This window comes from Oncorhynchus kisutch, linkage group LG21, assembly GCF_002021735.2.
Source record: "Oncorhynchus kisutch isolate 150728-3 linkage group LG21, Okis_V2, whole genome shotgun sequence".
Lineage (NCBI taxonomy): Eukaryota > Metazoa > Chordata > Actinopteri > Salmoniformes > Salmonidae > Oncorhynchus > Oncorhynchus kisutch.
In genome coordinates, this window is record NC_034194.2 from 41997443 (window position 1) to 42020996 (window position 23554).

General features: G+C 46.3%; 1 protein-coding gene across 1 annotated transcript; it reads left to right on the forward strand.

Moving 5' to 3' along the window:
• The first annotated feature begins 2071 nt into the window (after positions 1 to 2071).
• Positions 2072 to 21635, forward strand: LOC109883380 (transforming growth factor beta-3 proprotein). Its single transcript, XM_020475399.2, has 7 exons — positions 2072 to 2972; positions 11247 to 11410; positions 15314 to 15443; positions 17082 to 17189; positions 17903 to 18089; positions 18461 to 18614; positions 20105 to 21635. Exons 1-7 carry the CDS (start codon positions 2627 to 2629, stop codon positions 20261 to 20263), a joined length of 1248 nt encoding a protein of 415 aa, XP_020330988.2. The 5' UTR covers positions 2072 to 2626; the 3' UTR covers positions 20264 to 21635.
• Positions 21636 to 23554: the final 1919 nt, after the last annotated feature.

Consider the following 23554-nt stretch of genomic DNA (forward strand, 5'->3'; position numbering starts at 1 on the left):
AGTTGTGATCATTCCAACCAGCACAAAGAAAATGAGCCAAATGTATGAAAGAAGACTTCGCTGGGATCAAGCGGTTGGAGCAACTAGAAAGGAAATGAATGTGGGAAATGATTTATACGGAATCAGGGGAGTGTTCCCATAACGTACATGGTGGGACAGCGGAGGACACAGATACCTAGATGGAAGACGACCACACAAGGAGGAAATTATTATTTAATGTAGACGAATGATCACTAGCATAGTACCACAAACAACAACAACAAAAACATTGTAAGATCGTGCAGAGACTGGCTAAGGAGCTACAGTATGTCAACACAAAGACACTCCTTGAGAAATCACTGTGGTTTAACTTTCCTTTCCCAGATAACTGTGGTTTAACTTTCCTTTACAGATAACTGTGGTTTAACTTTCCTTTGCCAGATAACTGCAGAGATAAAGGAGAGAACACTCTGTGCACGAGAAAGATGAGAGAAAGATGAGAGAAAGAGAAGAGAGAAAGAGAGGATAGAAAGATGAGAGAAAAAGAAGAGAGAAATAGAAGAGAGAAAGACGAGAGAAAGAGAAGAGAGAAAGATGAGAGAAAGAGAAGAGAGAAAGATGAGAGAAAAAGAAGAGAGAAAGAGAAGAGAGAAAGATGAGAGAAAGAGAAGAGAGAAAGAGAAGAGAGAAAGATGAGAGAAAGAGAAGAGAGAAAGAGAAGAGAAAAAGAGAAGAGAAAAAGAAGAGAGAAAGAGAAGAGAGAAAGAGAAGGATAGCAGCAGACAATAGTCACAAAATGGCAAGACGTAATATATTGAGAAAGAAAAATACTGAAAGATCTAATTTTATAGCTCGTGAAATGCCATTCCTGCCCCATGATTGGGTCTAGACTAAAGTTCAATCTGACCTTTGACCTTAGAAGGGGGATCTGCGAAATGTAACCAGCCAGTGGATACAGTATATTCTAGGAATAAAGATGAAACGATGCTTGATGCTCTGTAAATACAACAACGTAGAGGACCTTACAAAATAAACATGCCTGGAAAGAATGGATTTCATCAGGGATCATGGTTCGAGGTTCCTGAGTGTGCGGGAATCCTGACGGGACTCGGGGGTTGAAAGATGGACTCGTTTGGAAACTCTCTATTGGAGTAATGTCCCTGGAATTTCTAGTAAGGTGGATTTTTGTCATGCCTTCTAAATTGCACCCTGTTCCCTATATAGTGCGTTACGTTTTGATCAGAGCCCCATGGGTGTCACTTGGGACTCAGACTTTGGCTTTGGTTCAGCTGATATGGAACAAGTCCAACTATCCTCGATGGTGCAAACGATGGTGTATCGTTTACTAATTTATCTAGAAATTAACTAAATGCTTCTCGGTGAAGTACTATTGTGAGTAGCGATAAGGATACGACAGGGATGGGATAGCAGGCACTGCTTGGGGTCTGGTTTGTGTCAGACATGTTTCAATTTACAATACCTTTGATGTTCCACTAGAGGGAGTACTGTCTATTTTAAAAGGACAGTAGCAGCAGTTGATCGGACCACCTTCGTTAGCAAGTTAATTAATTACTGACGCCGATGTTCTACCATTTTCCTCTAACAACAGTGATTAACGCAATCAGATCAATAAAAATCACCTCAAGAGTAATTGTACGCTATCAAAGTAGCCTACAAAGCAACATTGTAGCCTATTTTGATCCTTGGATTTTGATGCTGAGATTACTCGTTGGTTACTACTGCATTTTTTCGGAACTAGAAACACAAGCATTTCACTACACTCGCATTAACATCTGCTAACCCATGTGTATGTGACAAATACAATTTGATTTGAAGTAATAATAAAGTCATACAACTAAAAATGTATCACTTTAAACTATTTAAAACAAATATAAAATATGATAAACGGTTAGATTTACATATGATATGACACATTGTATTGGACTGATAATAGTAATTATATTTTGGGATTTGAGAACTTCTACACAGAATAGAGTTAGGGTCATATGGGATAGATAACCTGTGGTCCTTCCTCCATCAAAACGTCACAGCCGTCGGTATAAAACAAACGTGAGCCCGTGCTGGAGGGCGCACAGCTCTGCAACGTGACGTTAGCCCGGCCACTGTTCGGAGAAGGCGCGTGCGGGTCAGTGGCACGAAGTTGTTCATGACAAATACAAAATAGAAAAAGGAAGGATGCGCAGTTGTGGGGCGAGTCGGACGACCTAAGTGAACGAAAAGGGTTACATAGAAGAATGAGAAAGAAAAGTCAATAGGCGGTATGCGTTCAGTTACTAGAATGATGATTGAGACCGTTAGCTTTTAGTTTGGCCCGCGCTGGGGATTTTATTCATTTGGAACGGCTGGGCGATAGATGTCTGATGGCTGAATACACACCTGGATTTCTATGGATCACAAACCAGCGAACGTGGATTTCCCCGGGAGAGAACATACGTGTATGAAGAAGCCAAATTAAAGTGCGAGAAAATAGTTTTTGTAAACTGCTATGAAGTTGATTTTGAAAGTTTAAACATACCCTTACGCTTAAGGAACCTTGGGAAATAGTCACCGGTGTGAATCCGTTATTAGACTAAATTTGTTTACCTAAGTGCTTCACGAACCAAGTGCATCATTGAGCAACAGAAACATGTATCTCGGTAAAGCTCTTCTGTTGGTCCTTCTCCTAAACTACACGACAACCAGTCTTTCTCTGTCAACCTGCGCCACGGTGGATATCGATCATGTGAAGCGGAAGAGGTTCGAGGCGATACGGGGACAGATACTGAGTAAGCTCCGGCTGACCAGCCCGCCACACTCCCTGGGACCCAGTCAGGTCTCCTACCAGATCCAGTCGTTGTATAACAGTACCCGGGAGCTGCTTGAGGAGTTGGGGAGAGACGGGCAGCAAAGTTGTGGCCAAGACAACACGGAGACCGAATATTATGCCAAAGAGATATACAAGTTCAACATGGTCCAGGGACCGCCAGAAAATAGTAGGCTAAGTCGTGTTATGTTATATTCATCTTAATTCTCTTTTGGTTGAAAAGCTATTTTCTATTGTTATTTTTTGTGAAACTCGTATTGACTGTAGTTGGGCGCTCCATTACGCACGAGATCAATGAATAGAGAACGTGCCAAATGCGTAATTTTGAAAACTTCCACGTGATCACAAGAGGGAGGGCTGTTACCTGAGTGAAGATCCTACAATTAGTGGTTTATCTATTTGTCATGACAATGATGGGTCCTATCTGGGCTTTACATAGTTGATAGTTGACAACGGATAGGAACCGATCAACTCTGTATATTACATATGGAGTGTGTGGATAGCATACAGTAGACCAGAGTTTCCCAAACTCGGTCCTCGGGACCCCAATGGGTGCACGTTTTTGTTTTCGTTTTTTTTCCCCATAACACTACACAGCTGATTTAAAATGATTAAAGCTTGATTCAAAGTTAATTATTTGAATCAGTTGTGTAGTGCTGGAGGAAAAAACAAAGCGTGCACCTCATTGAGGTCATGAGGACTGAGTTTGGGAAACCCTGTGAGTACCCAGATGGAACCCTGTGAGTACCCAGATGGAACCCTGTGAGTACCCAGATGGAATCCTGTGAGTACCCAGATGGAACCCTGTAAGTACCCAGATGGAACCCTGTGAGTACCCAGATGGAACCCTGTGAGTACCCAGATGGAACCCTGTGAGTACCCAGATGGAACCCTGTGAGTACCCAGATGGAATCCTGTGAGTACCCAGATGGAACCCTGTGAGTACCCAGATGGAACCCTGTGAGTACCCAGATGGAACCCTGTGAGTACCCAGATGGAACCCTGTGAGTACCCAGATGGAACCCTGTGAGTACCCAGATGGAATGTGTCAGAAACTATCTGTTTAAGATCTCCTTAGATGTGCTAACTTCTGTTCACTTTATTGGCCGTATTCAGGAATGTGTCTAGGACTTCAGTGAGATGTGGGACTAGTAGAAGCTATGTTGTGGATGAACCTGGAAGTTGCCTCAGCTCTTTCCCCCAACTTATTTCAATCCAGAAGACTCAAGTTTTGTGTAGTCGTTCCTACTCCTCCTTCCTCACTCTTTCCCTCTTTTTTCCCCATGGACCCAGTCCCTCTCACCAAATGTGTCCGTTTTAGTTTCAGCCAGGCCCAAATGAGAGGGACATCTGCCCAAGCTGATTGGAACAGGGCTGGGGAAGGGAAGGGGAAGCCTTGCTGAGGGGAGATAGGAAAAGTTAACATGGAGACAGGAAAACTTAGCTGAGGGAAGGACAGTGAAAGTTAACATGGAGAAAGAAACAGTTAGCAGATGGAAGGACCTCCTCCACTCCTTAGTCAGAGCGCCACTCCCCACCACACACTATCTCCCTTTCCCTATCTCGCTTAATTATCACCTTTATAGACATCCACTTCCCACCACACATTGTCTGTGACGTCTGAGTAACAATTTCTGAGAAGAGAGGTAACAGGGAAGGGGGGTAGAGAGGTGGGGGGGGGGGGGTAGAGAGGTGGGTGGGTGGGTAGAAAGAGAGGGAGTGGGTGGGTGGAGAGGGAAGGAGGGGGGTAGAGATCAGGGGGGGTAGAGAGGTGGGTGGGGTGGGGTAGAGAGGTGGGTGCGTAGAAAGAGAGGGAGTGGGTAGAGAGGGAAGGAGGGGGGTGGGGGAGGGTAGAGAGGTGGGTGGGTAGAAAGAGAGGGAGTGGGTGGAGTGGGAAGGAGGGGGGTAGAGAAGAGGGGGGGTAGAGAGGTGGGGTGGGTAGAAAGAGAGGGAGTGGGTGGAGAGGGAAGGAGGGGGGTAGAGAGGAGGGGGGGTAGAGAGGCGGGTGGGTAGAAAGAGAGGGAGTTGGTGGAGAGGGAAGGAGGGGGTAGAGAGGAGGGGGGGGGGGTAGAGAGGTGGGGTGGGTAGAAAGAGAGGGAGTGGGTGGAGTGGGAAGGGGGGGGTAGAGAGGTGGGTGGGTAGAAAGAGAGGGAGTGGGTGGGTGGAGAGGGAAGGAGGGGGGTAGAGAGGAGGGGGGGTAGAAAGAGAGGGAGTGGGTGGAGAGGGAACGAGGGGGGTAGAGAGGAGGGGTGGGTAGAAAGAGAGGGAGTGGGTGGAGAGGGAAGGAGGGGGGTAGAGAGTGAGAGGGAGGGTTAGTGTTTTTGTGTGGAAGAATTTGAAGAAGGTCTTTTGGGTCGACGCAAAGCCCATTGCATCGTGGTCCCTTTGAAATCAACAAGTGTTGTAGTAAAATGCCTCCCCCTCCCTCCATATAAAGTGCTCCTGACCAAAAAGCAACACAACATGGACAGATTGCTGCCTTTAGCTCCTACTACATCCTGAAGCCCAGTTAAAAAACACAATGTAAACAAACATGAGTGATGCATATTGAGGAGGCTCCAGGGTAAAGGTTCCTCTAGGGACAAATCTAGGATCAGATTCCCATCCCTTAATCCTAACTTTAACAATTAGTGGGGACTAAAATGCTAAACTGACCCAAGATCGGTGTCTAGAGGTAACTACACCCTACTCCCATTTAGGATATTTCCTCTTGTTTACAAAAGCTCTATAGCGTTGCAGTTTTTAAAAAAATATTGTAGACTGACTATCCTACCGATCCTCGACTTCGGCGATGTCATCTACAAAATGGCTTCCAACACTCTACTCAGCAAACTGGATGCAGTCTATCACAGTGCCATCCGTTTCGTCACTAAAGCACCTTATACCACCCACCACTGCGACTTGTATGCTCTAGTCGGCTGGCCCTCGCTACATATTCGTCGCCAGACCCACTGGCTCCAGGTCATCTACAAGTCCATGCTAGGTAAAGCTCCGCCTTATCTCAGCTCACTGGTCACGATGGCAACACCCATCCGTAGCACGCGCTCCAGCAGGTGTATCTCACTGATCATCCCTAAAGCCAACACCTCATTTGGCCGCCTTTCGTTCCAGTACTCTGCTGCCTGTGACTGGAACGAATTGCAAAAATCGCTGAAGTTGGAGACTTTTATCTCCCTCACCAACTTCAAACATCAGCTATCTGAGCAGCTAATCGATCGCTGCAGCTGTACATAGTCTATTGGTAAATAGCCCACCCTTTTTCACCTACCTCATCCCCATACTGTTTTTATTTATTTACTTTTCTGCTCTTTTGCACACCAATATCTCTACCTGTACATGACCATCTGATCATTCATCACTCCAGTGTTAATCTGCAAAATTGTAATTATTTGCCTACCTCCTCATGCCTTTTGCACACATTGTATATAGACTCCCCCTTTGGTTTCTACTGTGTTATTGACTTGTTAATTGTTTACTCCATGTGTAACTCTTTGTTGTCTGCTCACACTGCTATGCTTTATCTTGGCCAGGTCGCAGTTGCAAATGAGAACTTGTTCTCAACTAGCCTACCTGGTTAAATAAAGGTGAAATAAAAAATAAAATAAAAAGATTCGTCAACAATAACGTTAGCATGTTTCAGAGATTTCTGTAAGTCTTTAGCTGACACTCTAGGATTCTTCTTAACCTCATTGAGCATTCTGCGCTGTGGTCTTACAGTCATCTTTGCAGGACGGCCACTCCAAGGGAGAGTAGCAACAGTGCTGAACTTTCTCCATTTATAGACAATTTGTCTTACCGTGGACTGACTTTTAGAGATACTTTTGTAACCCTGTCCAGCTTTATGCAAGGCAACAATTCTTAATTGTACGTCTTCTGAGATCTCATTTGTTGAAGGCATGGTTCACATCAGACAATGCTTCTTGTGAATAGCAAACACACATTTTGTGAGTGTTTTTTTTATAGCGCAAGGCAGCTCTAATCAACATCTTCAACCTCATCCTATTAATTAGACTCCAGGCTAGTTGACTCCTGAAAGGCAGCTCTAATCTTCAACCTCATCCTATTGATTAGACTCCAGGTTAGTTGACTACTGAAAGGCAGCTCTAATCTTCAACCTCATCCTATTGATTAGACTCCAGGCTAGTTGACTCCTGACTCCAATTCAAAAAGTCATTAGCCTTTAGGAGGTTCACATACATTTTTCCAACCTACACGTTGAATGTTTAAATGATATATTCAATATAGACCAGAAAAATAAAATCATTTGTGTATTATTAGTTTAAGCACATTGTGTTTGTCTATTGTTGTGACTTCAGATCAGATCAAATGTTATGTCAAATTTATGCAGAAATCCAGGTAATTCCAAAGGGTTCACATACTTTTTCTTGCCACTGTGGTGCCATTGGCCAATCTGGTACCCCTGATTGTGGAAATAAAGAGAGCACATATCATGATGATATTATATTAGTGTTATGATGAACCTCCCTTTGCCAGATGAACTTCACCAGGTGCACACACTTCCTCATATAAAGAGAATCTTTGAAGTTATATCACTTGACCCTTGATGCTTTCTACCTGACGAGATCTGTTCAAAGCCTTTTCTACTTCCGACCAGACCCCTCCTACTTCCGACCAGACCCCTCCTACTTCAGACCAAACCCCTCCTACTTCACACTAGACCCCTCCAACTTCAGACCAGACCTCTCCTACTTCAGACCAGACACCTCCTACTTCCAACCAGACCCCTCCTACTTCAGACCAAACCCCTACTACTTCAGACCAGACCCCTCCTACTTCAGACCAGACCCCTCCTACTTCAGACCAAACCCCTCCTACTTCACACTAGACCCCTCCAACTTCAGACCAGACCTCTCCTACTTCAGACCAGACACCTCCTACTTCCAACCAGACCCCTCCTACTTCAGACCAAACCCCTACTACTTCAGACCAGACCCCTCCTACTTCAGACCAGACCCCTCCTACTTCAGACTAGACCCCTCCAACTTCAGACCAGACCCCTACTACTTCAGACCAGACCCCTCCTACTTTAGACCAGAACCTTCCTACTTCAGACCAGACCCCTCCTACTTCAGACCAGACCCCTCCTACTTCAGACTAGACCCTACTACTTCAGACTAGACCCCTCCTACTTCAGACCAGACCCTACTACTTCAGACCAGACCCCTCCTACTTCAGACCAGACCCCTCCTACTTCAGACCAGACCCCTCCTACTTCAGACTAGACCCCTCCAACTTCAGACCAGACCCCTCCTACTTCAGACCCTTCCTACTTCAGACCAGACCCCTCCTACTTCAGACTAGACCCCTCCAACTTCAGACCAGACCCCTACTACTTCAGACCAGACCCCTCCTACTTCAGACCAGACACCTCCTACTTCAGACCAGACACCTACTACTTCAGACCAGACCCTCCTACTTCAGACCCTTCCTACTTCAGACCAGAACCCTCCTACTTCAGACCCCTCTTACTTCAGACCAGACCCCTCATACTTCAGAGCAGACCCCTTCTACTTCAGACCAGACCCCTCCTACTTCAGAGCAGACCCCTCCTACTTCAGACCAGACACCTACTACTTCAGACCAGACCCCTTCTACTTCAGACCCCTTCTACTTCAGACCAGACCCCTCCTACTTCAGACCAGACCACTCCTACTTCAGAGCAGACCCCTCCTACTTCAGACCAGACCTCAACTACTTCCTCAGACCAGAGTAACTGTGAGTCACACCAGAATAAGTGTTTTAGAGGGAGGTGAGAGACTGAGAGGACTGGCTTCCTGTGTTTGCAGAGAGGTGTATTTCCCATAAAGTACTGCGGTCAAGACCTAGCTGCTGGACTACAGGGCAGGGGAGACTACAGGGCAGGGGAGACTACAGGGCAGGGAGACTTCAGGGCAGGGGAGGGGAGACTACAGGGCAGGGGAGACTACAGGGCAGGGAGACTACAGGGCAGGGGAGGCTACATGGCAGGGGAGGCTACATGGCAGGGGAGGGGAGACTACAGTGCAGGGTAGACTACAGGGTAGGGGAGACTACCGGGCAGGGGAGGGGAGACTACAGGGCAGGGGAGACTACAGGGCAGGGAGATTACAGGGCAGGGGAGACTACAGGGTAGGGGAGACTACGGGGTAGGGGAGACTACTGGGCAGGGAGACTACAGGGCAGGGGAGACTACGGGGTAGGGGAGACTACAGGGCCGGGGAGACTACGGGGTAGGGGAGACTACAGGGCTGGGGAGACTACAGGGCAGGGGAGGGGAGACTACAGGGCAGGGGAGACTACAGGGCAGGGGAGACTACAGGGCAGGGGAGGAGAGCCTACAGGGCAGGGGAGACACAGGGCAGGGGGGACTGCAGGGCAGGGGAGACTACAGGGTAGGGGAGACTACAGGGCAGGGGAGGGGAGACTACAGGGCAGGGAGACTACAGGGCAGGGGAGACTACAGGGCAGGGGAGACTACAGGGTAGGGGAGACTACAGGGCAGGGGAGGGGAGACTACAGGGCAGGGTAGACTACAGGGTAGGGGAGACTACAGGGCAGGGGAGGGGAGACTACAGGGCAGGGGAGACTACAGGGCAGGGGAGATTACAGAGTAGGTGAGACTACAGGGCAGGGGAGACTACAGGGCAGGGGAGACTACGGGGTAGGGGGGACTACAGGGCAGGGAGACTACAGGGCAGGGGAGACTACGGGGTAGGGGAGACTACAGGGCAGGGAGACTACAGGGTAGGGGAGACTACAGGGCAGGGGAGACTACAGGGTAGGGGAGACTACAGGGCTGGGGAGACTACAGGGCAGGGGAGACTACAGGGCAGGGGAGACTACAGGGCAGGGGAGGGGAGACTACAGGGCAGGCAGACTACAGGGCAGGGGAGACTACAGGGCAGGGAGACTACAGGGCTGGGGAGACTATAGGGGAGGGAGACTACAGGGCAGGGGAGACTACAGGGCAGGGGAGACTACACGGCAGAGGAGACTACAGGGCAGGGAGACTACAGGGCAAGGGAGACTACAGGGCAGGGAGACTACAATTACTGAGCTCGGTCCTCCCTATGCCTGTTTCTTGCAAATAAACTGCCCTACTGTCTGTCTCCAACAACCTGCCCTACTGTCTGTCTCCTCTCTGTCTCCAACAACCTGCCCTACTGTCCGTCTGCCACTGTCCATCTGCCACAACCTGCCCTACTGTCTGTCTCCAACAACCTGCCCTACTGTCTGTCTCCAACAACCTGCCCTACGGTCTGTCTCCTCTCTGTCTCCAACAACCTGCCCTACTGTCTGTCTCCTCTCTGTCTCCAACAACCTGCCCTACTGTCTGTCTCCTCTCCGTCTCCAACAACCTGCCCTACTGTCTGTCTCCTCTCTGTCTCCAACAACCTGCCCTACTGTCTGTCTCCTCTCTGTCTCCAACAACCTGCCCTACTGTCTGTCTCCAACAACCTGCACTACTGTCTGTCTCCTGTCTGTCTCCAACAACCTTCCCTACTGTCTGTCTCCTCTCTGTCTCCAACAACCTGCCCTACTGTCTGTCTCCAACAACCTGCCCTACTGTCTGTCTCCTCTCTGTCTCCAACAACCTGCCCTACTGTCTGTCTCCTCTCTGTCTCCAACAACCTGCCCTACTGTCTGTCTCCAACAACCTGCCCTACTGTCTGTCTCCTCTCTGTCTCCAACAACCTGCCCTACTGTCTGTCTCCAACAACCTGCCCTACTGTCTGTCTCCTCTCTGTCTCCAACAACCTGCCCTACTGTCCGTCTGCCACAACCTGCCCTACTGTCTGTCTCCTCTCTGTCTCCAACAACCCTGCCCTACTGTCTGTCTCCTCTCTGTCTCCAACAACCTGCCCTACTGTCTGTCTCCTCTCTGTCTCCAACAACCTGCCCTACTGTCTGTCTCCAACAACCTGCCCTACTGTCTGTCTCCTCTCTGTCTCCAACAACCTGCCCTACTGTCTGTCTCCTCTCTGTCTCCAACAACCTGCCCTACTGTCTGTCTCCAACAACCTGCCCTACTGTCTGTCTCCTCTCTGTCTCCAACAACCTGCCCTACTGTCTGTCTCCTCTCTGTCTCCAACAACCTGCCCTACTGTCTGTCTCCAACAACCTGCCCTACTGTCTGTCTCCTCTCTGTCTCCAACAACCTGCCCCACATGACCTTCTCTACTATCCTAAAAGTCTCTTCTCTCTGCCTACAGATGACCTTCTCTACTATCCTAAAGGTCTCTTCTCTCTGTCCTATAGATGACCTTCCCTACTGTCCTAAAGGTCTCTTCTCTCTGTCCTATAGATGACCCACCCTACTGTCCTAAAGGTCTCTTCTCTCTGTCCTACAGATGACCTTCCCTACTGTCCTAAAGGTCTCTCCTCTCTGTCCTACAGATGACCTTCCCTACTGTCCTAAAGGTCTCTTCTCTCTGTCCTACAGATGACCTTCCCTACTGTCCTAAAGGCATCACCTCCAAAGTTTTCCGTTTCAATGTGTCGGCCATGGAGAGGAACTCCACCAACCTGTTCCGAGCTGAGTTCCGTGCTCTCAGGGTTCCAAACTCTGCTGCCAATAGGAACGAACAGAGGGTGGAGCTCTACCAGGTGTGTAAAGGTACCCCTCCGTCTCTCCATGTCCTTCAGAGATCTTTAACTCCGCCTCACCCCCAAGAAATAACTGCATAGTTTTCTAAGGTCCTGAAGCGAGGGGACCATCTCTGCCTGCGCCAACAAGATGGAGCCGGCAGAGATGGTCACTTCCGAAGCCTGTTCACCCGCTCTATCATCCAGACGGCGAGGTCAGTACAGGTGTATCAAAGCTGGGGCCGAGAGACTGAAAAACAGCTTCTATCTTAAGGCCATCAGACTGTTAAACAGCCATCACTACCATAGAGAGGCTGCTGCCAACCTACAGACTCAAATCTCTGGCCACTTAAATAAATGGATTTAGTAAAGGTATAACCAGTCACTTTAAATAACGCCACTTTAATAGTGTTTACATATCCTACATTACTCATCTCATATGTATATACTGTACTCTATACCATCTACTGCATCGTGCCGTTCGGCCATCGCTCATCCATATATTTATATGTACATATTCTTATTCATTCCTTTTACATTTGTGTGTATTAGATAGTTGTTGTGAAATTGATAGATTACTTGTTAGATATTACTGCACGGTCGGAACTAGAAACACAAGCATTTGGCTACACTCTCATTAACATCTGCTAACCATGTGCATGTGACCAATAACATCTGCTAACCATGTGCATGTGACCAATAACATCTGCTAACCATGTGCATGTGACCAATAACATCTGCTAACCATGTGCATGTGACCAATAACATCTGCTAACCATGTGTATGTGACCAATAACATCTGCTAACCATGTGCATGTGACCAATAACATCTGCTAACCATGTGCATGTGACCAATAACATCTGCTAACCATGTGTATGTGACCAATAACATCTGCTAACCATGTGCATGTGACCAATAACATCTGCTAACCATGTGTATGTGACCAATAACATCTGCTAACCATGTGCATGTGACCAATAACATCTGCTAACCATGTGCATGTGACCAATAACATCTGCTAACCATGTGCATGTGACCAATAACATCTGCTAACCATGTGCATGTGACCAATAACATCTGCTAACCATGTGTATGTGACCAATAACATATGCTAACCATGTGCATGTGACCAATAACATCTGCTAACCATGTGCATGTGACCAATAACATCTGCTAACCATGTGACCAATAACATCTTCTAACCATGTGTATGTGACCAATAACATCTGCTAACCATGTGCATGTGACCAATAACATCTGCTAACCATGTGACCAATAACATCTGCTAACCATGTGTATGTGACCAATAACATCTGCTAACCATGTGCATTTGACCAATAACATCTGCTAACCATGTGCATGTGACCAATAACATCTGCTAACCATGTGTATGTGACCAATAACATCTGCTAACCATGTGCATGTGACCAATAACATCTGCTAACCATGTGCATGTGACCAATAAGATCTGCTAACCATGTGCATGTGACCAATAACATCTGCTAACCATGTGACCAATAACATCTGCTAACCATGTGACCAATAACATCTGCTAACCATGTGACCAATAACATCTGCTAACCATGTGACCAATAACATCTGCTAACCATGTGCATGTGACCAATAAGATTTGATTTGATAAGTCTTTCCTCCTAGTTTAATTTAGAGGCGGGGAACACAAAGGTCTGCAAAGCAACATCCAGGTCATCATTCCTAGCCACCGTGCTTCTACACCTGCATTGCTTGCTGTTTGGGGTTTTAGGCTGGGTTTCTGTACAGCACTTTGAGATATCAGCTGATGTACGAAGGGCTATATAAATTAATTTGATTTGATTTGATCAGGCATCAACAAGGAAGTGTATTCCAAATGACACCCTATTCCCTATATAGTGCACTACTTAAGACCAGATTCCTATGGTACCCTATTCCCTACATAGTGCACTACTTTAGACCAGATTCCTATGGTACCCTATTCCCTATATAGTGCACTACTTAAGATCCCTATTGGCCCTGATCAAAAGGTAGTGTACTGTAAAGGGACTAGGGTGCCATTTGGGATGTAACAGTTGTCTATTAATACTGCTAGAAGTCTTGTTCTTTAAGCAGGGGGCAAAAGAGTATGTGAGGGAGGGGCCTGGTAGAGGTGACACAGTGCTCTAAGATGTGAGGGAGGGGCCTGGTAGAGGTAACACAGTGCTCTAAGATGTGAGGGAGGGGCCTGGTAGAGGTGACACAGTGCTCTAAGATGTGAGGGAGGGGCCTGGTAGAGGTGACACAGTGCTCTGAGGTGTGAGGGAGGGGCCTGGCAGAGGTGACACAGTGCTCTAAGATGTGAGGGAGGGGCCTGGTAGAGGTGACACAGTGCTCTAAGATGTGAGGGAGGGGCCTGGTAGAGGTGACACAGTGCTCTGAGGTGTGAGGGAGGGGCCTGGTAGAGGTGACACACTGCTCTAAGATGTGAGGGAGGGGCCTGGTAGAGGTGACACAGTGCTCTAAGATGTGAGGGAGGGGCCTGGTAGAGATAACACTGCTCTAAGATGTGAGGGAGGGGCCTGGTAGAGATAACACAGTGCTCTAAGATGTGAGGGAGGGGCCTGGTAGAGGTGACACAGTGCTCTAAGATGTGAGGGAGGGGCCTGGTAGAGTTGACACAGTGCTCTAAGATCCTTCACACACAGCAGCGTCACCTCCAAGACATTATTAAAAAAATATATATACAATTCAATAGCTTTTGTTTGCTAAGGAGCATGATCGGTAGTGGACTTTTTAAAATTTTCATATGGCCAGAAAGTTTAGTTTAGCATAGATAGGTTTACCATACTGACATCGACAATAAAAACAAGTTGCTTAGTATTCCACATCCCCATTTTTTCAAACTTCAGTTTCAACTGAAGAAGAGGAGAGAGAAGATGATATCCAGCTTGTGGTTTGGGGGTGGCCAGCCGCCAGACCCTAACTCCAGCTCGCCAGGCCCGGAGAATGTGTACAGGGTCTGGCTCGGTGCAGGGGAACGGGGCAGGGGAACGGGGCAGGGGAACGGGGCAGGGGAACGGGGCAGGGGAACGGGGCAGGGGAACGGGGCAGGGGAACGGGGCAGGGTCTGGCTCGGTGCAGGGGAACGGGGCAGGGTCTGGCTCGGTGCAGGGGAACGGGGCAGGGGAACGGGGCAGGGGAACGGGGCAGGGGAACGGGGCAGGGGAACGGGGCAGGGGAACGGGGCAGGGGAAACGGGGCAGGGTCTGGCTCGGTGCAGGGGAACGGGGCAGGGTCTGGCTCGGTGCAGGGGAACGGGGCAGGGTCTGGCTCGGTGCAGGGGAACGGGGCAGGGGAACGGGGCAGGGGAACGGGGCAGGGTCTGGCTCGGTGCAGGGGAACGGGGCAGGGGAACGGGGCAGGGGAACGGGGCAGGGGAACGGGGGGAACGGGGCAGGGGAACGGGGCAGGGGAACGGGGCAGGGGAACGGGGCAGGGGAACGGGGCAGGGGAACGGGGCAGGGAACGGGGCAGGGGAACGGGGCAGGGGAACGGGGCAGGGGAACGGGGCAGGGGAACGCTAAAAAGGAGACTCTTTTTCAATGTTTTACTATTTGTATGAAATTCACTGAGGAAGATGGTCCTCCTCTTCCTCCTCTGATGAGCCTCCACTGTTTGAGTGTTTTAATTGAGTCCGTTTTTGGATACCGATTCACTTTTTACATGTTTTTATTAAAAATCTACCGCAAACATTCTAGAAGCATCTCTCTCTAAAGCCTCTGTTCTAGAAGATGCCATACGGTGTCATGGCGGTAATGATGTCCTTATTGTCGAGCTTCTTTGTTTCCTCTCTCAAAGTTGCTTAAAAACGTCTCCACTAGTGGCAACAGCATCAGTGTAGTGACTCTGTATCGTTCCTATACAGTAAATCCCCTTTTTTTGGATTTCAGATCCTGAGACCAGACGAGCACATAGCTAAGCAGCGCTACATCGGAGCCAAGAACGTGCTGACCAAGGGAACGCCAGAATGGGTCTCCTTCGACGTGACAGAGACGGTACGGGAGTGGTTGATGTACAGAGGTGAGGGTTTGATTCATTAATTGATTGTAGTGTTGAGCAATTTAGTGCATTTTGAGGTCGGTTTGGGGTTTCAGCGAGAGAGAAAAAAAATATATACAAAAAATTATAATACATGAAATGCATTATGGGTTGAATGTTGTAACACAGAATAAAACCATGAATAAAAGTCCCATGATGCTAGTGACTGTCCGTTACTGCTGATCACTCATTAACCATCATTTGGGGCGGCAGGGTAGCCTAGTGGTTAGAGCGTTGGACTAGTAATAGGAAGGTTGCAAGTTCAAATCCCCGAGCTGACAAGGTACAAATCTGTTGTTCTGCCCCTGAACAGGCAGTTAACCCACTGTCCCTAGGCCATCATTGAAAATAAGAATTTGTTCTTAACTGACTTGCCTAGTTAAATAAAAGGTAAAATAAATATATGTATTCACATTACTTTAATATAAAATGTCAGCCGTTGTGTTTATGACTTTGGTTTTATTTGGTGACTTTTATTATTCAGTTCCCAAGTCATCATCTCATCTCTATAGAGCTGCTGTCTGTCAAAATCACTATTTTAATAGTTCTTCAAAGTAAATAAGGCGTACTTTTATGACTGCTGAGTACCACTTGTCAATCACTTCATGTATTTTCAGGCTCGTAATCCAACTGCTTTCTATCTCTCTCCATCTTCTCCCTGTCTCCATGTCAAGTTTATTAAGCTCCCATGCAATGCATTCTGGTCATGGTAGATAATTAACACATTTTCTGCACTAAACAATGAATACTGAACAAATATATAAATGCAACATGTAACAATTTCAAACCATTTTATTGAGTTACAGTTAATATAGGGAAATCAGTCAATTGAAAATAGATTCATTTGGCCCTAATCTATAGATTTCACATGACTGGGCACATGACTGGGAAGTCATGGGTGGGCCTGGCTCCTAAGTGGGTGGGCCTGGCTCCCAAGTGGGTGGGCCTGGCTCCCAAGTGGGTGGGCCTGGCCCCCAAGTGGGTGGGCCTAATCAGAATACGTTTTTACCCACAAAAGGGCTTAATTACAATGGTTCTCCTTCAATGTGACAGAAATACTCCTCAGTTTCATCAGATGTCTGGGTGGCTGGTCTCAGACGATCCTGCAGGTGAAGAAGCTGGATGTGGAGGTCCTGGGTTGGCGTGGTTACACTTGGTCTGCTGTTCTGAGGCCAGTTGAATATACTGCCAAATTCTCTAAAACAACGTTGGTGGCGGCTTATGGTAGAGAAATTGACATTAAATTATCTGGCAACTGCTCTGGTGGACATTCCTACAGTCAGCATGTCAATTGCTCGCTCCCTCAAACTTGAGACGTCTGTGGCGTTTTGATGTGTGACAAAACTGCACATTTTAGAGTGGCCTTTTATTATCCCCAGCACAAGGTGAACCCGTGTAATGATTATGCTGTTTAATCAGCTCCTTGATATACCACACCTGTCAGGTGGATGGATTATCTTGGCAAAAGAGAAATGCTCACTAACAGGGATGTAAACAAATGTGTGCATAAAATAATTTTACCGACTTCGGTCAATTCGCTTAATTAAAAAAATCACTCAACACTAACTGATTGACATGATGAAGCTACTTATCTTTCCCATGATGCCTCTCTCCTGTCAGCGACCAACCTGGGTCTGGAGATCAGCGTACACTGCCCCTGCCACACCTTCAACCCCAACGGCGACATCATCGACAATGTGAACGAAGTGCTGGAGGTCAAGTTCAAAGGTCAGCAGGCATAACATTATCTTCTTCGTGTGGTCCTTTTTGTTGTTGTTACACCACCCAATAACTGGCAATGAACTGCAAGTCTCGCTCTATGCCTCCACATACTGATAGCTTCTTGAGCTGCATCTGTGTTCCTTTTGACAAAGTGAACATTGAACTGACATTCCCCCCCCCCAAAAAACACTAAACATTTTTAAAACGGCTTTCTAAGACACAAAGTCCCCAAGTGAGGAGGCCTATGACGTCCTGGGGTACAGCACCCGTTGTCCTCAACCCACAGTTCAAACTGCTCCACCTTGACGGGCGCCGCCTGCCCTGTCTGCAGTGCTCCACCAATAGGAGCAGGGCCTCGTTTGAGCCCGAGGCCATCCACCTGGTTAACAGGACCATCAAGGAATATATAAGGAACTATTCTAGAGATAGTTTAGCCCTGACGTTAATTAACAACTGTGGCTTCTGTGAACTTGTAGTATCTTAAATTGCACCGTGCACATTTTAATTGATGCCTTAAATTGTATTTCTTATATTGTCTCCGTTTGTCCTAATTTGAAAGCATCCTGTCAGTCCTGAACAAATCGCCCCTCTGCGATTAATAAAGTTGTAATTGTAATGAATGACCTTTTGACCTCTCTCTCTCTGCTGCAGCGGAGAAACATACAAAATGTCTGCCCTGTAACATGTACTGGCTGATATGTAACGTCTCTCTGCTACAGGTATGGAAGGGGAGTATGAGGAGCTGGGTCGTTGGGACCTGGGTCGTCTGAAGAAGAAGAAGAAGAAGAAGAAGGAGCAGAAGGAGCCGTACCTGCCTCACCTCATCCTCATGATGATCCCTCCTCACCGCCTCGACTCACAGCCACGCAGACGCAAACGGGCCCTGGACACCAACTACTGCTTCTCGTAAGGACCCTTACGGAAACTGTTAGGTGGAAACAGAAGTGCTATCGGTTGTCATGTCCTGAAAGGCGCCTTAGAAGTGGTTTATGGTAAAATCTGTTGTAACATAAAACAACAATAGCAGATGAAGGATCAATGAGCCAGCTAACCTTTCCCATACGTGCCATCTGAAACCATTCATGTGTTGGTTGATCAAGACGAGAAACTTTAATAAATTGCAACTTCAACTGAGTCTAACTAAAGTTTTGTGTTGTTATGAACAAGAAAATCGTTGAGTTGTAACTGAACAGTTATCAAAGTTGACTACCTAGCTCATTGTTGTATAAGTGAGTGATGAGTGATTCACCGTAGTTTGTTGTGCCCCCCCCTCCCAGCACTGTTGAGGAGAACTGCTGTGTCCGTCGTCTCTACATCGACTTCCGTCGGGACCTGGACTGGAAGTGGATCCACGAGCCTAAAGGATACTTCGCTAACTACTGCTCTGGACCCTGCCCTTACCTGAGGAGCTCCGATACCACGCACACACAGGTGAGGGCAGTCTGACACCACACACACACACACACACACACACACACCCACAGGTGAGGGCATTCTGACACCACACACACACACACACACACACACACACACACAGGTGAGGGCATTCTGACACCACACACACACACACACACACACACACACACACAGGTGAGGACATTCTGACACCACACACACACACACACACACACACACACACACACACACACACACACACACACACACACACGTGAGGGCATTCTGACAACACACACACATACAGACACACACATACAGACACACACATACAGACACACACACAGACTCACACACACAGACTCACACACACAGACTCACACACACACAGACTCACACACACATACAGACACATACAGAGGTGAGAGCAATTGTGGTTATTTGCACCAAGGCTATAATGACAAAAAAATACAGGCTAGCCAGGTAGCTGCTCAATAGCCCATGTAAGGTAGCTGAGGGGAGACTCAGCAAAATTACATCATACACAAGACTCAACCAGAATAAAATTCAGATCTGCCAGGATTAATTTATTAATGCAATTTAGTAGTAGACCGGGACAGTTGCACCTTAATCGACATTTCAGCTTCCACATCAGATACACCAAAATGTCTAGTTCACAGCCTAAAATGAACACCTGTCCCCTGTGGGTATATTTTGGCAGGTAAGGTGTCTATTTCACCAGGCTTGTTGGTGGGAAGTCAGGGCTCCACTGTGCGAGCGTTTCACTTGTGTTTGTGAATAAAAATAGTGAAATATGATCACATTTATAGTAAAAAAAAATACGCTGCAGTAACTGTTTTCAAAGTATTTCCGCCATTTTGTTTCATAGCTGGTAAATTTAATCACACAAAATCGAAATTACAAATGCTATATAGCCTATCCCACCTCATGCTGCAACACTGTCTGGCTGTGCGCACCTGAAGAGCTTAGTGAAAGATTCGTTTTCAGAAGCGTTGCGCACAGGCATAAAAATGTGTTTAATTTACTTGAAACTAAAGTCTACTGAAGTGAGACTTTGTCCTTGTTTTTCTTAGCTATTTACATTTATTTGTGTTCACAAGCAAGGTTGTATTTCTATGCTTAAGTTTCAACTGCTAGAGAAGAGAAGCCAGTGTTTCTACTAGTCAATCTCACAGGTACACACATGACTGGAGTCACGTTACCGCGGTAACCTCCCGCTCTTAAAGGGGCAGGTGAACATTTAGTCTCCTCTGTGATATTTTAGTTAAGACTCAGGTCACAAAAAAAAAAAATGTAATTATTCAATAGATCACATTTACTTCTTACTGGGTAATACATTTATGATAGAAACATTAGAAAGAATGTTCATCTGTTTTTTTTTGTTGTGTGCTTTGTTGAAAAAATTTAAATGCCCCAAAAATATTTTGTCTGGTAAAAAATCTGAATGGCTGATAGACCAAAAAAAGTATATTTTATACCCTCATCTCTTTCTTGTTCCTTTATAGCTGCTGAGTCTGTATAACACTCTGAACCCAGAGGCTTCAGCCTCTCCCTGCTGTGTTCCCCAGGACCTGGAGCCTCTTACCATTCTCTACTACTCTGGACGCACCCCTAAAGTAGAGCAGCTGTCCAACATGATCGTCAAATCCTGCAAATGCAGCTGAAGAGGCCAGGAGTAGGCCTGAAGCCTGGGAGTAGAGTAGAGGGGAATGGCCCACGTAGGTGATCTGTATTGGGACACTAGAGCCAGCCGGCCTGCCTACCTGTGGAGGACTAGACTACTACCGTCCAGGCTATTTGTATTAATCAACAAACTACGTGGCCTAGCGCTTAACACCACTTGAACTGAAGGGCCCCGTCCTTGTGTAAGGAGTCTATGCTAGACTTTGGGATCTGAACTTCTTCATTCTTTTGATTTGTTCAGTTTAGAGTTAGTAGTTTCCTTTTACAGTTTACTAACTGGGTTTCCTTTCCTTTCTACAAACAAACTGGGTTTCCTTCCTTCCTTCCTACAAACAAACTGAGTTTCCTTCCTTCCTTCCTTCCTACAAACAAACTGAGTTTCCTTTCCTTCCTACAAACAAACTGAGTTTCCTTTCCTTCCTACAAACAAACTGGGTTTCCTTCCTTCCTTCCTACAAACAAACTGGGTTTCCTTCCTTCCTTCCTACAAACAAACTGAGTTTCCTTCCTTCCTTCCTACAAACAAACTGGGTTTCCTTCCCTTCCTACAAACAAACTGAGTTTCCTTTCCTTCCTACAAACAAACTGAGTTTCCTTTCCTTCCTACAAACAAACTGGTTTCCTTTCCTTCCTACAAACAAACAGAGTTTCCTTCCTTCCTTTCCTTCCTACAAACAAACTGAGTTTCCTTTCCTTCCTACAAACAAACTGGTTTCCTTCCTTCCTTCCCTTCCTACAAACAAACTGAGTTTCCTTTCCTTCCTACAAACAAACTGGTTTCCTTCCTTCCCTTCCTACAAACAAACTGAGTTTCCTTCCTTCCTTCCCTTCCTACAAACAAACTGAGTTTCCTTCCTTCCTTCCTACAAACAAACTGAGTTTCCTTTCCTTCCTACAAACAAACTGGTTTCCTTCCTTCCTTCCCTTCCTACAAACAAACTGAGTTTCCTTCCTTCCTTCCTACAAACAAACTGAGTTTCCTTTCCTTCCTACAAACAAACTGAGTTTCCTTCCTTCCTTTCCTTCCTACAAACAGAGTTTCCTTCCTTCCTTTCCTTCCTACAAACAAACTGAGTTTCCTTTCCTTCCTACAAACAAACTGAGTTTCCTTCCTTCCTTCCCTTCCTACAAACAAACTGAGTTTCCTTCCTTCCTTCCTTCCTTCCTTCCTACAAACTGGCTTCCCTTCCCTTCCTACAAACAGTGGGCATTATTATCATAACACAAAGGAGAAAGGACAGACTAGCTGCCGTATCCAAAGACATACACTACTGTTCAAAGGTTTGGGGTCACATTGAAATGTCCTTGTTTTTTAAAGAAAAACACTATTTTTGTTCATTTAAAATAACATCAAATCGATCAGATACAGTGTAGACATTATTGTAGCTGGAAACGGCAGATTTTTTCAAATGGAATATCCACATAGGCGTACAGAGGCCCATTATTCTCAACCATCACTCCTGTGTTCCAATGGCACGTTGTTAACTAATCCAACTTCATCATTTTAAAAGACTAATTGATCATTAGAAAACCCTTTTGCAATTATGTTAGCAAGCACAGCTTAAAAATGTTGTCCTGATTTAAAGAAGCAATAAAACTGGCCTTCTTTAGACTAGTTGATTATCTGGAGCATCAGCATTTGTGGGTTTGATTACAGGCTGAACATGGCCAGAAACAAGGCACATTCTTCTGAAACTCGTCAGTCTATTCTTGTTCTGAGAAATGAAGGCTATTCCATGCGAGAAATTGCCAAGAAACTGAAGATCGTGTACAACGCTGTGCACTACTCCCTTCATAGAACAGAGCAAACTGGCCCTAACCAGAATAGAAAGAGGAGTGGGAGACCCCGGTGCACAACTGAGCTTGAGGACAAATACATTGGTGTCTAGTTTGAGAAACAGACGCCTCACAAGTCCTCAACTGGCAGCTTCATTAAATAGTGCCTGCAAAACACCAGTCTCCACGTCAATAGTGAAGAGGCGACTCCAGGATGCTGGACTTCTAGGCAGAGTTCCTCTGTCCAGTCTCAACGTCAACAGTGAAGAGGCGACTCTGGGATGCTGGCCTTCTAGGCAGAGTTCCTCTGTCCAGTCTCAACGTCAACAGTGAAGAGGCGACTCCAGGATGCTGGACTTCTAGGCAGAGTTCCTCTGTCCAGTCTCAACGTCAACAGTGAAGAGGCGACTCTGGGATGCTGGTCTCCTAGGCAGAGTTCCTCTGTCCAGTGTCTGTGTTGTTTTGCCCATCTTAATCTTTTCTTTTTATTGGCCAGTCTGAGAGATGGCCTTTTCTTTGCAATTCTGGAGTCACCACTTCACTGTTGACGTTGAGGGTTTTCTAATGATCAATTAGCCATTTATAATGATAAACTAGGATTAGCTAACACAACGTGCCATTGGAACACAGGAGTGATGGTTGCTGATAATGGGCCTCTGTACTCCTATGTAGATATTCCATTAAAAATCAGCCGTTTCCAGCTACAATAGTCATTTACAACATTAACAATGTCAACATTGTATTTCTGATCAATTTGATGTTATTTTAATGGACAAAAAAAAAGAGCTTTTCTTAAAATAAAATAAGGACATTTCTAAGTGACCCCTAAACTTTTGAACGGTAGTGTAGCTTCATTCAGGCAGAGGGGAAGGAGAAAGACAGACAGTGACAAAGCGATAGAAAAGACGGGCTTCTTTTTTTGGGGTGGTGGGTGGGGCTGACACAGCAGTGACCATTTTCTTTGTGTGTTTCTATGGCAACTGGAGTGGAAGGAGAAGGGACCTTTTTTTATAACAAACCTCAAAAAACCAACAAGCTGCTCTCTTTGAAGACTTTCTCGACAGGTTTGAATAAATTAAATAAATAAAAAGGGACCCAAACACAATATGCTGGAAGACATTGATCTGAAAAACTATTACGTAACAGATTTTGTGAGATATATATTTTTTTCTTTAAAATGGCAAATATTCTCTGGTGGTGTCATATGATTGATGTCATGTTAATGTGTATCTGTCTATTATATTACACCATGATCCTCATCATATTGTTTTACTGGTGATTTTGAATATCTACTCTATGGTCATGCCAGGTTTGCTATTTATGAGAAGATGAAGCAAAGGCATGATAGCTGGCACAGTTGATCGTCTTGTATTTTTTTTAAATATTTAAAAACAAATAAATTCCATCAGAGTAGTCAGCACATCAGAGTTATTATCTCCCCTGTAGCGAAGCCTCAACACCAAACCAAATCACAAGCCATGTTTGGGTTTGTTAAA

Bases quoted from the DNA above. Each gene is read 5' to 3' on its own strand.
- LOC109883380 (XM_020475399.2), top strand. From the start codon at position 2,627: ATGTATCTCGGTAAAGCTCTTCTGTTGGTCCTTCTCCTAAACTACACG. The intron at 2,973-11,246 runs GTAGGCTAAGTC...TCTGTCCTACAG, and splicing joins CCAGGGACCGCCAGAAAATA to ATGACCTTCCCTACTGTCCT. The intron at 15,444-17,081 runs GTGAGGGTTTGA...CTCTCCTGTCAG, and splicing joins GGAGTGGTTGATGTACAGAG to CGACCAACCTGGGTCTGGAG.